At 48.7% G+C, this 17,220-nt stretch overlaps 1 protein-coding gene across 2 annotated transcripts in view; it reads left to right on the top strand.

The window, feature by feature from the left end:
* The window catches only part of KIF15 (kinesin family member 15), a 143,667-nt gene that overhangs the window by 35,704 nt on the left and 90,743 nt on the right, over positions 1-17,220 (top strand). For both annotated transcript variants that reach the window (XM_040431884.1, XM_040431883.1), the window contains exon 11: positions 15,821-15,944. In XM_040431884.1, the coding sequence (XP_040287818.1) occupies positions 15,821-15,944 (124 nt within the window). The remainder of the gene's footprint in view (positions 1-15,820; positions 15,945-17,220) is intronic.

The raw sequence follows: 17,220 nt of genomic DNA, 5'->3' as shown, positions 1-17,220 counted from the left end.
CATGCTGTTCCCCCTGTCGGATCCATCCTTCCGCTATTTCGCCGGACCGCCGCTCCGTCCCCATTGACTATAATGTAGGCAGTTCGCAGTTAGAGGCCGCCGGACTAAAATGTCGGACATGCAGGACTTTCAGTCCGGCGGCCCTTCGCCGTGAACTGCCGTGCTGCGCTGGAGCTCTGCCCACGTTCCCATTATAGTCAATGGGGACAGAGCGGCGGCACAGCGAAATAGCGGAAGGACTGATCCGACAGGGTGAACAGCCTGTCTGATCCGTCCTGCCGTAAGTGTGAAAGTAGCCTAAGGCTACTTTCACACTAGCGTTCGGAGCGGGTCCGTCTGATTTTCACACATGTTTCATCAGACGGATCCGCTCCTATAATGCAGACGTTTGTATCCGTTCAGAACGGATCCGTCTACATTATAACTTAGAAAAATTTCTAAGTGTGAAAGTAGCCTGAGCGGATCCGTCCAGACTTTACATTGAAAGTCAATGGGGGACGGATCCGTTTGAAAATTGAGCCATATAGTGTCATCTTCAAGCGGATCCGTCCCCATTGACTTCCATTGTAAGTCTGGACGGATCTGCTTGCCTCCGCACGGCCAGGCGGACACCCGAACGCTGCAAGCAGCGTTCAGGTGTCCGCCTGCTGAGCGGAAGCTGAACGCTGGCAGACGGATGCATTCTGAGCGGATCCACATCCACTCAGAATGCATTAGGGCAGTACGGATGCGTTCGGGGCCGCTTGTGAGCCCCTTCAAACGGAACTCACAAGCGGAGCCACGAACGCTAGTGTGAAAGTAGCCTAAGCTTGCTAGGATTGTAGAGCTTTGCATCCTAACGCCTGATATGAACTTTGCAAATGGCAACTATTGTTTCATTTTATTATGTTTTCACTGGTTTCTTGGCATTGCATGCTGTGTCACACAGTGTACACATTTATTTCTCTGGAAGGTGAGGGGACTATATTGTTGCCTGCCAAGGAGTAGGAGGAGGCAGCCACCAGCAGCACAAATTAGTAGCTGCACCAAAAGGGACATGGCAGCAAAAAAAGATGAGTAATTTATCGTATGCTAGAAACACTGCAAATTACTTTAAAACCACTATTGACAGCCTACAGGACTTCTGGTATGAAAATGGTTCATAGGATAACCCTAAAATGAACTAAAAAAAACATTTTTTTTATTTACATTTTTATTAAAGGAGTATTGTGAAATCCTTGTACTCATAATGACTTGTACAATAAAGTTGGTAGGAATGCAGCCAGTGAATCCCAAAACTGCAACCAATCTTTCAGAACCAATCTGGATGGTTGGAAGCTAAAGCTACCCCCTAAAGTCTTTACCAGAGCCCGCTGTTGGGACCCAGGTTTCATCTGTGGAGTTGAAAACTAGTATGGGCACACTAGTAGTAGACCTTCCAGAATGACCAGTGAGGTAAAATGAGAAGTCAGCAAGCAGGGTCAAAAGCAGGAGGGACAGACATAGTGCAGTCATTGAGGGGTTAATAGACAGGCCAAGGCCAGTCACCCGAAGAGTCAATATGAGCAGGAACAACAGCTACAGGGTTAGTCCAGATACAAGCCAGTGTCGGTTCACCAGGAGAGTCAATAGGCTATCTCTCGGTGTAAAGCCCAGATGAAAACACAATCCCAGGGAAGTCTATTAGGAATCGGCAGTTTTAAATCCCCTGTCTAGCTCTGGTATGGGACACAGTCAAAAGTCTTATTGGTCTGGCAACCTATCCAGCACAGCAATAAATGGTAATTTGGCTGGATGAACTCCTGACAAAAGTTACTTTGTCGATTTTAGGTGAAAAGTAAATGATGTCAAATTAATTAAAATATCAATGAAAAAATAACTTTTTTCCAGACAATCTACCGTCAACAAAAAATATTTAAAGGGAACCTGTCGCCAGTTTTATGGTGTCCTAACTAAGGGCAACATAAATAAGTGACTGATTCTCTTAGCAAAATGCTGGGTCACTTTCTTTAATTGACCCAGTCAATCTGCCAACATCTTGTATTGAAAAGCTCCAGCTGATAATGATAAGTCATGAATATTCATGAGCTACTGACTCTCCCTGCCCACCTGCTGCTGATTGACAGTTATTTTCCATATGAATCGGCAGCAGGTGGGCAGGGGAGTGGCTATAGCTCTGAATGAATAAAACGCTGGACTCCATGACATCACGCTGGACTCCAATCAGCTCATTAGCATGCAGCATCTTTGTGTGCATATTATGAGATAACCATCTGTCACACCAGTAAGTGAATACATCTAAGGCACTTTTTAGTAGTTAATGATTGTATATAATTAGTTAGATTATAATCAAATATACACATGACGATGGGTTCCCTTTTAAAGGGCTATTCCAGTAAAGTAACAAAATTTTTGAAAAACTGCATTAAGGCTGCAAGCTGAACCCATACCTATACATATAACCAGAGCTTCAATTTACCTTGCAATCCCTTTGTCTAGCTCCTGTGTGAGCCTGCAGCACACTGAGAGTATGATGGCGCCTGATCTTCCCTCACAGAACTACAATCCCCACAATCCCTAGCTTTCCTGCTGTGAATGTTGTTTACTGATTGGCTGCCTGGTATACTGTCCGGCCACGCCCCCTCAGTAATCAGCAGCACACTAACACGCCCATTGTTCCACAAGACATTTAGCTACAGAAACACACTGAGCATGCTCGACCTAACAAAGGCTCAACTACAGGTCGATGCCATGGTAATTTATGAGGAAACACAGAGGGTAACAGAGGAAGAAAACTACTTCTATAACTACTGAACAGTAGATGTGAAATTTACATTATATTAGGTAATTACTGATGGTGAATTAGTCTAAAACATAAGTTATATTTATGGTAACCAAAGTAACCCTTTACATAAAAAAAATAATTTAAATGTATCTTAAAACTATGCCTAAAAGAAATATAACCTACAAGAGAGTTACCAGACCGCATGAAATACCAAAGATTTGTATTACATACCATAAATTACATCACAAAAACAAGTGCAGGGACAAGACATCACAGAGGAAGAACACGCTGGTTATATCCTCACTGCTCCACAAGTTGATAAGTAGATAAAGTGCAAATATACAAATAATATAAATCTCAAAGGCAGGACATGCCTAAAAGAAGAAAACTCCTCCCGCATAAATCCATCATCAAACAAGTATGTAGACCTAAAGTTATGACTGATGGCAAAACAGCTCCTACTGGCCTTAAAGTGGTTGTCCTATTTGGACACTTATGGCATAACTGTATCCTATACCAGAAATGTCCAGTAGGTGCAAGTCAACTCTGGGACCTGTTTGTTTTGGAAGAATGGGGCCAGCTTTCTCCCTAAAGTTCTATGGAACTTCCGAAACTATCCTAGCTAGCCAATTGATATGCTATAAATGTCCAGATGGGACAACTTTTTTTTTTTGCAGCCTATGACTGAGGGAGATAAGCTGATCTGTGTGATATATAGGTTTATAGAATTTGGAGCAGTATTTCCTATACCTCCTAACAGGAGTCCTAGTAGAAACAGTGAGGCAGAGCTGAAGATCAGGGAGCAGCGGATTAAAGCCATGCCAGGAAGGAACATGAAACCACAGCGGCTGTCCACTCGTGGCTTAGCGCCATTGAATTAGAGAGAAGCTGAAAACCGGTCTATGGCATTTAGGGAGAGTAACTGGGGCAGAAACCATAGCAGGTAGTCCTAGTATGAAGTCCACAGGCGCAGAATACACCAAATTTATTAAGAGGCACATACCTCTTAATATTTGCCGCATTTCCAGGCAGTCCATGTACCAGGCTTTCAAGTGTACATCAGCTAGCTGGCGTACATTTCAACTATCATTTAAACCAGTTTTTGGCGTAAATGATAGTAAAACCTTCAGGCTGTGAGAGGACACATCCCACCCACTTTTCGCACCACTTTTAAGAAGTGGCAAGCGAGGTGAAAAGTCACAAATGGTGCTAATAATCGTTCGATACATGCCCCTAAGTAAGGCTACGACCACACGGCGAGGTCATAAGCTGTTCGGGGTGCGGTTGAGAACAGCGCGGCCAATTATTTACAGACCACACTGTACAGCCGGTCTTCATTGCCAATGGCTGCGCAGCCATTGACGATGAAGACCGGCTATACGGTGAAGTCTTCATTAGGTAATTGGCCGCACGGTTCTCAACTGTGGCTGGCTGTGCCCCAAACGGCTCACGACTGTGCTGTGTGGTCATACCCCCAGAATCCTGCTTACCCCACACACGATGATTGACAACCACGGATGCTGTGGCACCACAAGCAAAACTGTTGCTAACTTCTTCAGTATAATTTCTGAATTTCTCATGATTAAAGGGAAACTCTGACCGGAGTTCCCATTGTGTTTATTCATTAGGCGTCTCTAATCTACATTTTATGTGAGCTTTTCTGATAAACATTGGATAAATCAGTGTGAGTGGATGTTCCAGGTAACCAGTGGAATTTCTGAAAGGCTGGGCACCATAATTGTGCACAAAAAGTGACTTGCACTACAACTCCCTCTGTGCAAAAAGGGGGGACTTTTTCTGTTGCTCACATCACTTTTTAAGGAAGTGGGTGGGGTTTAGTAAAAGGGGGAGGGGCTGCCCGCATCCTGACACATTGAGGGACTTTTAGGGCTCTTTCACGCGAGCGGATGCCATGCGTGGAATCCACTGCGTGAAAGAGCGCCAAGCCCCTTTCCGGACCGCAGAGACACGGAGCATTAACATGATTAATATTGCTCTTTGCCTCTCTACATAATCACGGTGACCACTTTATCTCACTGTGATTTTGTAGTAAAAAGATCACAAAGGTATGGAGCATTATTAATCATGTTAATGCTCTGCTGTCCGGAACGGGGCTTGGCTGTCTTTCACGCATTCGCTCGTGTGAAAGAGCCCTTATCAAGACTGGTGTTCCCAGACGCCACTCTTGATATCCCTGAACTGGCGTGAGATGCGCCTAATTTAAGAGGCTAGTGCCTTTTAATAATTTAGGTCACAATAGTGGTGTAAAGGGCTTAATAAATGTCCATTTGCCTTAATTTATGACAGAAATTAGTGTAGATTATAGCAGATATCTTCCCCAACTAAATGAACAATAATCCAAAGATGCCCCAGATTTCTTTAAGGCTATGTACACCTTTTGGAGGCAATTTATTTTATATTTTTTTTAAAAAATTTCATTGTACTTCTTTTAAGCTTAAAAAATCTTTTTTTTTTTTTTTTTTTAATTGGTCTTTGTTAAAAATATGGAATCCTTTTTTCTCGCCCATATTCCTTGGGGGACACAGGAAACCATGGGTATAGCTCTGCTCCCTAGGAGGCGTGACACTAAGTGAAAGCTGTAAGCCCCTCCTCCATCAGCTATACCCTTCAGCCTGGAGAAGAGACTGCCAGTTTTTGCTTAGTGTCCAAGGAGGCAAGACACCCCCTGCTTATGCAGGGTTGTTTTCCTATGATTTTTTTTTTATTTTTGCGTTATTTGTTGTTTTTAATTCGTTTTTTTTTTCTACTTACAGGGACAACAGAGGCGCATTAGACCCCTCTGTTTCTCCCGGGGTTGAGTTGCGCCAGTGCCGGTAATTCCGCACTGCCGCCTCCCCCACAGAAGACAAGGTGGACCAGGGCAGCCTGGCATATATCGGGACCGTTACCGGGCAGGGGAGTTTATCTGGGCAAGTCCTTGGCAGGGACGCTGCCTTCAGGAGACGGTTGCAGGGAAAAAAGCAAGCCGTCTGCCACATCCAGGCGCGGAGGGGGCCGCTTTCTTGGCGTGAACGGCGCCATTTCAGGCCGGCACTTCTTCATCCTTGGGGGTTAAAATCATTTTGCCGCGCGCGCGCGGCTCTGCTTCAGAGCGGCAGAGAGGGGGCGGAGCTTCCTACATGCGCTCCGCTACTTCCGGGTTCATCGCACAGTGCTGCGTGGAATCCTCTCTGCAGTGCGATCCGAAGCCGGTGCTGCTGCCTCTCCTCCACAGCCTCCTCAGTCTGTTCCCCTTACCGCTGCCGCTTGCATCATCCGGGTCTGGTAGGACTTTTAACCCCCTCCGTGCCACAGTACTGTCGCTTGGGTGTTATCCCCGTTTCTTTCCTTGGGGTCTCCCACTTTAAGTGCAACATCTTTGTTCCACCATGTCAGACCCTTCTGCAGCCGCCAAGCCTTGGTACCATGCCTGTACTGCTTGTAGGGAACCCTTTCCCCGGGGGCAGTCTGATCCGCACTGTACTGCATGCCGGGCTCCACCGCAGCCTCAGTCGCCCGCTGTGTCGCTCCCTGCTGCCTCTGACCCGCCTGACTGGGCTAGATCCCTGTCCCAGGCCGTGGAAAGCCTCACTCATGTCGTGGGCCGCCTAATAGACAGGCCGCCTACCCCGCAGGACGCCACTCTTACTGTCGCGCCCTCCGGGTCTGCCGCTGCAGCGGGTTCACTCTCTTTTAGTGACCCCTCCCGAGCTAGGCACTCTCAGAAGCGTATTAGAGTAGAGCGAGCCTCCTCCTCGGATGCCTCCCTCTCCCCGCCACGCGTGCGCACCCAGACGAGCCTCTCCTCTCCAAAGGATTCGCTCTCTGAAGGTGAATTGGCGGTTTCAGATTTGGAAATGGACTCGGCCCTGCCGTCCAAGCTAGCCTCAGCGATGGGTCAACTCATCTCTGATATTCGTGACACCTTTAAGGTGCAGGATGATCCCCCTAGCTCGGACGCAGCTAGCGTCTCATTTATCAGACCCAGGCAGGTCTCAAAAGTCTTTCCAATCCACTCTGATTTCTCCTCTGTGGTGTCTAAGGCTTGGGCTCGCCCGGACGCCCGTTTTGTCAACCCCAAGAAGCTGGACATTTGCTATCCTTTTCCAGCAGATGTCGTGGCCACATGGTCTTCCCCACCCAAGGTGGACCCCCCTGTGGCCCGGCTGTCAAAGAACACGGCCATCCCTGTTCCCGACGGGTCCTCTCTTCAGTCAGCGGAGGACCGTCGCATGGAGACCCTTTCTAAGGGCATTTTTGCTGCCTCCGGTTCTGCTCTCAGACCGGTTTTTGCCTCTGCTTGGGCAGGGAAAGCAATCTCTGCTTGGGGTGCGCAGCTGGAACAGGAGTTGGACTCGGACGTCCCTATCCAGGACCTGCGTTCCTTGGCCCAGCTTATTGTTCGGGCCGGGAATTTTGTTTGTGAGGCCTCCCTTGATGCGGGAGCCCTTATTGCACGCTCCTCCGCCCTGGCAGTTTCCGTCAGGAGGGAGCTCTGGCTGAAGGTTTGGAAAGCGGACGCTGCCTCCAAACGTTCCTTGGCGGGGCTACCGTTTGCGGGTTCCCGCCTTTTCGGGGTCCGCCTAGACGAACTTATTTCGGAGGCCACGGGTGGTAAAAGCACCCATCTTCCTCAACCCCAAGCCAGGGGCGCCCCCCGCGGACGCCCTGGTGCGTCTCGTTTTCGGTCCTCCCGCAGGGCCTCTGGGGCTCCCACCACAGCTGCCGCTTCGGCTCCTCCCCAGGACAAGCATAGGAAGCCGTTTTTTCGGGCGCAGCCCTCCTGGCGCAAGCCGCAGGCTGCCCGCACACCCGCAGCAAAGCAATCCTCTGCCTGAAGGCGCGCCCCCACCCACCCGGGTGGGGGGCCGGCTCCTCCTTTTCAGGGACGTCTGGTTGGCTCACGTCTCCGACGCCTGGGCCCTCGAAATTGTGTGCTCCGGATACAAAATCGAATTTGCATCCTTCCCTCCAGATCGGTTCTTTCGCTCCCGCCCGCCACGGGACCCGAAACGCGCGGTTGCGTTCTCCGCGGCCGTTCAAGCCTTACTGGACAGGGGGGTGATTACCCCCGTTCCTCTAGAGCAGGGGTGCACAACCTGCGGCCCGCGGGCCGCATGCGGCCCCCAGAGCCAAGATTTGCGGCCCCCGTCCTCCTGGACAGAAACACAGCTGATCGTAAATCAGCTGTGTATCTGCCAGCAGCGCCGCACGATGGATCATTACAGCTCCTGCCCCTGCACTGTAGCAGGAGCAGGACGGGTCGTCGGCTGTCAGTGACAGCGGGGGAGCCGAGGAAAAGGCAGAAGCAGTTATCAGCGCTTCTGCCTTCTCCTCACACAGGTGAGCACTATGTAGGGTAGACCCGGCTTGGGGGCAGAGGAGCGCAGAGCTGCAGGGTTAGGAGACCTGATCAGCTATGCCTGTGTTCAAATCCCCCACCGCAGGCTGGTTTCCCCTGTAACTGGGGCTCCTTTGAATGCTCCAGTTACAGTGGAAATAGTGCATAAAAAAAAGTCTGTGTCCCCAAAGGTCTTTCAGTGACCTCTTAGGGAAAAATGATGTGGAAAAAATATATTAAATAAGTTAAAAAAAAATATTTAAAAAAATATAATAAATCACAAATAAAAGAAAAAATAAAATAAAATATGATGTGGCAAAAAAATAGAAAATTATATTAAAAAAATACAAATAAAAGGAAAAAAGGAAAAGTTGCTAAGTAAAAGAGTGTTCACTGCCCCCTAACAGTCTTTTTATGATCCCTTGTCATTATGTGGCAAAAATATATATAAGAAAAATAGAAAATAAAAAAAATAATAAATAATAAAATACAAATAAAAGAAAAAAAATTTCAAGTGCAAAATAGTAGAGTGTTCATTGTCCCCCAACAGTCTTTTTATGACCTCTTGGAGGAGATATTATGTGGCAAAAATATATTTAAATAATATAATAAACCAATTATAAAAAAAAGAATACAATAAAATATTATTAAAATACAAATAAAACTAATAAATAAAAAGGAAACAGTGAAAAATTCACAAAAAGTGTTAATGTCCCCCAAAGGTCTTTTTATGAACTCTTGGGGGATATTATTTGTAGCAGAAATATATTAAAAATTAAGTTAAAGATAAAAAATTAATAAAATACATAAAAGAAAAAACACCCACACCAACCAAAACCGTTGCCATTATCGCCCCATTCATGTGAAACCGTTCGAACCACCAGGTGCCCAAAAACACAAAAAAAAGTGTATTTTCAGGCCTGATTATTAAAGTATTAACCAATAAGCCCTTTACCCACTAGAAAGAGAAAGTGCTTACTGGTTATTGCAGGGCGCCTGTAACTGGCAGGAGGTGGTAATAACCAGGGAGCACGGCCTCTGCAGTGAGGGAAATCACTGATTTATGAACAAGTTCCTGCAGCGTGGCCCCTGAACCAGAAGAAGCATACTTACCTGCTCCATGCCCCAGCTGCCTCCATCTTCCGGTTCCTGCACTGTTACACCTGTCCGTGCATGACCATTGTCACATACACCACTCCAGTCAATGACTGGCTGCAGCAGTGACACGCTGCTTGTGACCACATCACCGCTGAAGCCAGTGATTGGCTGCAGAGTTACATGTGACCATGGCCATGCACTGACAGGTGTAATCAGTGCCGGGAGCAGGTAAGTATAACTCTTCAGTTTCAGGGGCCATGCTGCAAGAACTTGTTAAAAATTCATATTTACTGGGAAATCCCTTTAAGCCAGGGGTGGATTAGCCATAGATCTCACAGGGAAATTTCCCGGGGGGCCGTCTGGGCCCTCCTCACGGCCAACCAGTGAGAGTTTTTGGGGATGTATTTTGTGCTTATGGGGGCAGTATTGTGTGATGAACTGTGGGGCGGTATAATGTGCCACAATATGGTATTGCTGGCCCGGACTTCCATCAATTTGTACCCGACTACAAAACGGGGCCACTGTTAGTATTTTTCTTGGGCCAGCAGCGAGATATTCAGGTCAATTACTGGAAATAAGTCTTCATAGGGACACTCACTCATGATAATTGCAGTATAATCGTGCCGCACATCTCTCTGTGTTATTAGGAATGTGCTACTCATAGTCAATGTAACTCAGTGCTTCTTAATTATTTTCTGTCATGCCCCCCTAGAAAGAAGAAAACATTTCGCGCCCCCCGCGCGACTGTAAATAGTATCATTTTTCGGGGGCCGGGGGCTCCCTCTCTCCAGCCGTAGAGTTGCTAAGCAACCGCCGCCGCGTGGGACGCCGCTTGTGGATGACGGACACTTATGGGGGGATCTGTGGATGACGGACACTTATGGGGGGGATCTGTGGATGACGGACACTTATGGGGGGATCTGTGGATGACGGACACTTATGGGGGGGATCTGTGGATGACGGACACTTATGGGGGGATCTGTGGATGACGGACACACACTTATGGGGGGATCTGTGGATGACGGACACTTATGGGGGGATCTGTGGATGACGGACACTTATGGGGGGGATCTGTGGATGACGGACACTTATGGGGGGATCTGTGGATGACGGACACTTATGGGGGGATCTGTGGATGACGGGCACTTATGGGGGGGATCTGTGAATGACGGACACACACTTATGGGGGGATCTGTGGATGACGGACACTTATGGGGGGATCTGTGGATGACGGACACTTATGGGGGGGATCTGTGGATGACGGACACTTATGGGGGGGATCTGTGGATGACGGACACACATTTATGGGGGGATCTGTGGATGACGGACACTTATGGGGGGATCTGTGGATGACGGACACTTATGGGGGGATCTGTGGATGACGGACACTTATGGGGGGGATCTGTGGCTGGCACTGTTACAGGGGGATCTGTGGCTGGCACTGTTATATATGTGCCATCCACAGACCCCCCACACCATAACAGTGCCATCCACAGTGCCCCCCCCAGCCCATAACAGTGCCATCCACAGACCCTCCCCCCATCCCATAACAGTGCCATCCACAGACCCTCCCCCCATCCCATAACAGTGCCATCCACAGACCCCCCCATTGCCGTTCCAGTACAGTTATAGAATGTGTAAAATTAATAATGATTCTATTCATGAGGCCCCCTCTGTAGTAGAACATTCAATATATCCATCCTACTCACAGGGCTGTTATCGTAATCCAGGCCGGCCGGGCAGACGAGCGGCAGCGTCACTGACTGACGTCACGTGCCTGCGCCGCCTGCTTCATTCATAAAGTATGCCGGGCAGGCACGTGACGTCAGTCAGTGACGCTGCCGCTCGTCTGCCCGGCCGGCCTGGATTACGATAACAGCCCTGTGAGTAGGATGGATATATTGAATGTTCTACTACAGAGGGGGCCTCATGAATAGAGTCATTATTAATTTTACACATATATTAGTATACCGGAGGGAGCGGTGGGGCGGGGCTATAGTACAGTGACCGCACCCCCACCGTTATTGCCGGCCCCCAGCTCCAGGCCCTGAACGAGCCCCCCTTTACGGAGCCTGGCGCGCCCCACTATTTGAGAAGCACTGATGTAACTAAATGAAGGAGGAATGACTGTTATAACGATCATCCCCCCCCAGTCACTTTACATCGGCCTGTGTACATTGTGGCCCCTTGAAATAGAGCAATGTGACAATGCGGCCCTCAGACCAAAAAAGGTTGTGCACCCCTGCTCTAGAGGAAAGGTTCCAAGGGTTCTACTCGAACCTCTTTGTAGTTCCCAAGAAGGGAGGTTCCATGCGGCCCATTTTGGACCTCAAAAAGCTCAACCGTTTTCTCCTCCTTCGACGGTTTCGGATGGAGTCCCTCCGTTCCGCGGTGGCTTCCCTGGAGCAGGGAGATTTCATGTCTTCCATCGATATACAGGATGCCTACCTCCATGTTCCGGTAGCCCGGTGTCACCATCGCTTCCTCCGATTCGCCGTGGGGGACCTCCACTTCCAGTTTGTCGCCCTTCCCTTTGGGCTGGCAACAGCCCCCCGGGTGTTCACCAAGGTCCTGGCCCCGGTTTTGGCCTTACTCCGTTCCAGGGGTGTTTTTCTGCTACCGTACTTGGACGATATCCTCATCAAGGCTCCGTCCCTTTCTCAAGCGGTTGCCAGCGTGGATCTCACTCTAGAGACTCTGACGAGGTTCGGTTGGGTCATCAACTTCCCCAAGTCCTCCCTTCCCCCCTCCAGACAACTGGTCTTCCTGGGAATGCTTTTAGACACGGGAGCGGCGGAAGTACGTCTTCCCTCGGAAAAACGTCTGATCCTCCGTGGGGCGGTTCGGGGTCTCCTTCTCCACCGTCGACCGTCCTTCCGCTTCTGCATGCGGGTCTTGGGGCAGATGGTTGCCTGTTTCGAGGCGATCCCGTTTGCGCAGTTTCACTCCCGCCCTCTCCAACGGGCGATCCTCTCCTCCTGGGACAAATCGCCGCAGTCTCTGGATCATCCCTTCCATCTATCGCCTCCGGTGAGGTCATCTCTCCGCTGGTGGTTACAGTCCCCTCTTCTGGGCAGGTCTTTTCTGCCACTCAACTGGTTGGTGGTTACAACCGATGCCAGTCTCTTGGGCTGGGGAGGCGTGTTTCCTCCCCGATCCGTCCAGGGCATTTGGTCTCCATTGGAGTCCAAACTCTCGATCAATGTCCTGGAGCTGAGAGCGGCCCTTTTGTCTCTACGACACTGGACTCATCTGTTGAAGGGTCATCCAGTTCGTATACAATCGGACAACGCCACGGCTGTGGCGTACATAAACCACCAGGGGGGCACTCGCAGCGCTGCTGCAATGAGGGAGGTCTCCAGCATTCTCCGTTGGGCGGAAGCCCACGTCCCGGCCCTATCGGCAATTTTTATTCCAGGGGTGGACAATTGGGCGGCGGACTTCCTCAGTCGCACCACTGTCGACCCCGGCGAGTGGTCTCTTCACCCGGAGGTATTCGAGGCCATTTGCCTTCGTTGGGGCATACCGGACGTGGACCTCATGGCCTCCAAGTTCAATCACAAGGTCCCCGCCTATCTGTCCAGGGCCAGGGATCCGGGAGCTTGCGGAGCCGACGCCCTCGTTCTTCCTTGGCGAGGCTTCGCGCGTCCATACATATTCCCTCCCATCCCACTCCTGCCCAAGGTCCTTCGGAAGATCGCGGCGGAAGGCGTCTCGGTGATTCTGGTCGCTCCGGACTGGCCCCGCCGGTCTTGGTATGCCGACCTCATGCTGCTCCTGGCAGACGCGCCCTGGCCGCTGCCCGCCAGGGAAGATCTTCTCTCTCAGGGACCGATCTTCCACCCGCGTTTAAGGTCCCTACGTTTGACGGCGTGGTTGTTGAGACCACCGTCCTGACACGTAGGGGTTTTTCTGCGGACGTCGTCCGCACCATGATCCGCGCCCGTAAGCCGTCCTCTTCTAGGATCTATTATAGGACCTGGAGGACCTATTTGGGGTTCTGTGCCGATCTGGGGATTCCTCCGCTCCGCTTTTCTCTCCCCACCGTTTTGTCCTTCCTGCAGAGCGGACTTGCCCAAGGTCTGGGTCTTAGTTCTTTGAAGGGTCAGGTGTCTGCGCTGTCCATTTTGTTTCAGCGCCCACTGGCCCCCCTTGGTCCTGTCAAGACCTTCCTTCAGGGCGTGGCTCACGCGGTTCCCCCGTACCGGCCTCCGGTACCGCCCTGGGACCTGAACCTGGTTCTCTCAGCGCTCCAGGCTTCTCCTTTCGAGCCTCTGCGGACGGTTTCCTTGCGACTTCTGTCCTGCAAGGTTATTTTCCTTGTAGCCGTCACCTCTCTTCGGAGGGTGTCCGAATTGGCTGCACTCTCCTGTCTGGAACCTTTCCTAGTGTTCCACCAGGACAAGGTAGTTCTTCGTCCGGTCCCTTCCTTCCTTCCTAAGGTGGTCTCCGCCTTTCATCTGAACGAGGACATCGTTCTCCCCTCTTTGTGTCCTTCCCCTTCCCACCCTAGGGAGAGGGAACTTCATCGCCTGGACGTTGTCAGGGCGCTCAAGGTTTACCTGGAGGTAACCAGCTCTTTCAGGCGTACTGACTCGCTCTTTGTGGTTCCGGAGGGGTCGCGCAGAGGGTTGGCGGCATCCAAAGTTGCTATCGCCCGTTTTGTCAAGATGGCTGTTACTGAGGCTTATCTCGCCAAGGGCAAGGTTCCGCCCCTCGGTGTTACCGCTCATTCCACTAGAGCGGTCGGGGCTTCCTGGGCTCAGAGAAATCGGGCTTCTACGGAGCAGATTTGCAAGGCGGCCACTTGGTCCTCCTTGCACACCTTCACCAAGTTCTACAGGGTGCATACTCACGCGTCGGCTGACGCTGCTTTAGGCCGTCTGGTGTTGCAGGCGGCAGTTGATTGATGCCTCCGGTGTTGGTCTAGTTTGTTCTGGTCCCTCCCTTCTGGGACTGCTCTGGAACGTCCCATGGTTTCCTGTGTCCCCCAAGGAATATGGGCGAGAAAAGGAGACTTTTGTATTACTTACCAGTAAAGTCTCTTTCTCGCTCTTCCTTGGGGGACACAGCACCCGCCCTTCATTTGGGTTTACAGTTGTGGTTCCGGCTTGGTTGCCCCCGTTGGGGCTTGACGGTTCTTTTTTCCGGTTGGTGGTTATCTTTCACTACTTGGACACGCAACTGGCAGTCTCTTCTCCAGGCTGAAGGGTATAGCTGATGGAGGAGGGGCTTACAGCTTTCACTTAGTGTCACGCCTCCTAGGGAGCAGAGCTATACCCATGGTTTCCTGTGTCCCCCAAGGAAGAGCGAGAAAGAGACTTTACTGGTAAGTAATACAAAAGTCTCCTTTTTGTGTACAGAGCTGAAATGCTGCAGTTGCAGCCTGTGGATTTTCAGTCAGTTGGGGAGCTGACTGGCTCCTTATCTCTGCTCTGACATTATAAACACTCATTATAGCTAAGCTTATCTTACTGATAAAGGCTCATGCTCACAAACTTATTTTCTTTCTGCTTCCGTTCCATATTTTTTTTTTTTTGTGGACCATATGCGGAACCATTCACTTCAATGGGTCCGCAAAAACAACGGAAGGTACTCAGTGTGCATTCGGTTTCCGTATTTCCATTCCGCAAAAAAGTAGTACATGTCCCATTATTGTCCGCAAATTTTATAGTCCGAGGCCCCATTCAAGTCAATGGGTCCACAAAAAATACGGAACACACATGAAACCCATCCGTATTTTGCGGATCCATACTGTAGAAATGCTATGCCCAGCCCATATTGCTCATGTGTTTGGTGATTAATAAGTTACTGTTTCAGTTTCCTATCCGCAAAAAAACTGATCGCATACGGAAACCATACGGTTCTATTTTATGGAATAACGGAAGAGGACTTAAATCGGAGAAATAAAACCTCAGATACGGAAGAAAGGATCCGTGAAAAATGGGCCGCAAAACACCAACGGTCGTGTGCATGAGCCCTAAGAATGTGGCATAAATAAGTTTTTATAACCTCTTAGTAGTTTAGAGATAAGGTTTATTAAATGACAAAGTGAAAGTACCTGTCACACATAAAAACAAAACAAAAAAACATTAACTTTTTGTGACAGAATGGCTCAATATTTTTAAGGGTACTTTCACACTAGCTTTTAAGTTTGCCAAAAATTTGTAAAATGCAATCATAAACAAAAATTGCCTTCCGAAGGTGTACATAGCCTTTGAGGGGCATGTCCACTTAATAAATTAGGTCCATCTTACTCTAGTAGGCTCAACATTAAATTGCACCCACAAATCTTGGCAAGGGTCATTCATAAATCCTACGCACCAGCTAAAAAAAAAAGGCTAAAAATACACACCTTGTTAGAAGTGACAAAAGTGTTGAGCGGTTTTCAAGAATGGCACAGATGTCCTCTTCAAGCATTTTCTGGACCCCTGTCTGTTATGAAATGTTGATACATATGATAAACTGATGTGACCCAAATGGTAAAATCATTGCATCCAGGGCATTCCGAGTTCAGATACCCCAAAATGTGTTTCGTTCTCGCCTGCACTGCTGCTGGTTTGTGTCCAGTTCTTCTTTAGAGTTAATTCTAATTTCATGTCATTTCCCACCTCCAGGCTGTAGTTAATGAAGACACCCAGGGGAATGTGAGTCAGCTGCAAGCAGAGGTGAAGAAACTGAAGGAACAGCTTTCTCAGCTCCTTTCCGGACAGATGCCACAGGATATTTCAATTGCCAGGGGTGAGATGAGAAATCAAAAGCATTTCCTATTACCTGCTTAACTCCTTCACCTTCACATTGTGCTTGGCATTGTAATGATGGCTTCTAGCTGTCACTACATAAATAATTTGTCACAGCGGTAAATGTCAGATTCCCTGGAAGTGACATTTTTATTAGACTTTTTAATTAAGTCAATTTTTTATTATATGGGTTTTTATTAATATTTTTCAAACTTATTCAGTTTCTTAAAACTTTATCTGAGTAGGAGCATCTTGAGTTGTTTAACCCCTTCACTCCTAGCGCCATATATGTACGGCAGAAGTGCGGGATTTAAAGTTGGCGCCCACTCCTGAGCCTGGCAGGTGCCGGTTATAAGCAGCAGACACGCAGGGCTAATATCTGCAATCTGGAAGCGTGTTCTTTCTTCCCAACCTGGGACAGCTTTCCCTGGCTGAGATCGGTGGTAGTAATAGGCCTGAGCATGTAGGCTTACAGGTCAGCATTGGAACATACCAGTAAACGGCCTGGAAGTGGCAGCACCACTTTGGAATAAACAGAATTCTGTAATGGATAAAAATTTATTACAGAATATAAATGGCAATCTAATGATTGCTTGTTATGGTCACCTAGGGTGACTTAAAAAAAAAAAAAAAGTTTTCAAAAATATAAATAAAACTAAAAATTCAAACCAACCCCCTTTACCCAAGATTAAAATAAACCAATGGTATAAAAACTAAACATCATAAAAATACTATTAAAATATAAAAGTATTTAGCCCATGCGTAGAACTGTGTAATAGGAGAAAACAATTAAATGGTTGATTTTATGTATTATTTTTTTTTGTTTGTTTGTTCATCTCCCAAAAAAATTATGAATAAAAAGTGATCAAAAAGTCATACACAACCCAAAATGCTATTATTGAGAAATATAGATCCCCCTCACACAGCTCCGTAGATGTGTAAAAAAAAAAAAAAAAGTTATGGAGGTTGAGTCCTTAAGGACTCAAAGCGTACCGGTACGTCCTAAGTTTAAATCGCGATTGCGGCGCGGCGGGGGTTAATCGCAACAGGATGTCCGCTGAAATCATTCAGTGGGCATCCTGTTACAACGCCGGATGTGTCGGCGATCGCCGCAACGCCCCCGTGTCTGCGATCGCCGCAAACCGCAGGTCAATTCAGACCTGCGGTTTGCGGCTTTTACCTTATCCGGCGTTTGCGGGCGGCGGTGCCATCGGGTCCCCATGCGGCTGTAGGGGGGACCCGATGGCATGGAAGGCAGCGCGATGTCTAAGGAAGGC

This window comes from Bufo bufo, chromosome 5 (genome assembly GCF_905171765.1).
Source record: "Bufo bufo chromosome 5, aBufBuf1.1, whole genome shotgun sequence".
Lineage (NCBI taxonomy): Eukaryota > Metazoa > Chordata > Amphibia > Anura > Bufonidae > Bufo > Bufo bufo.
The sequence above is the reverse complement of the archived record's forward strand: the minus strand, read 5'-3'. Positions and strand labels throughout refer to the sequence as shown.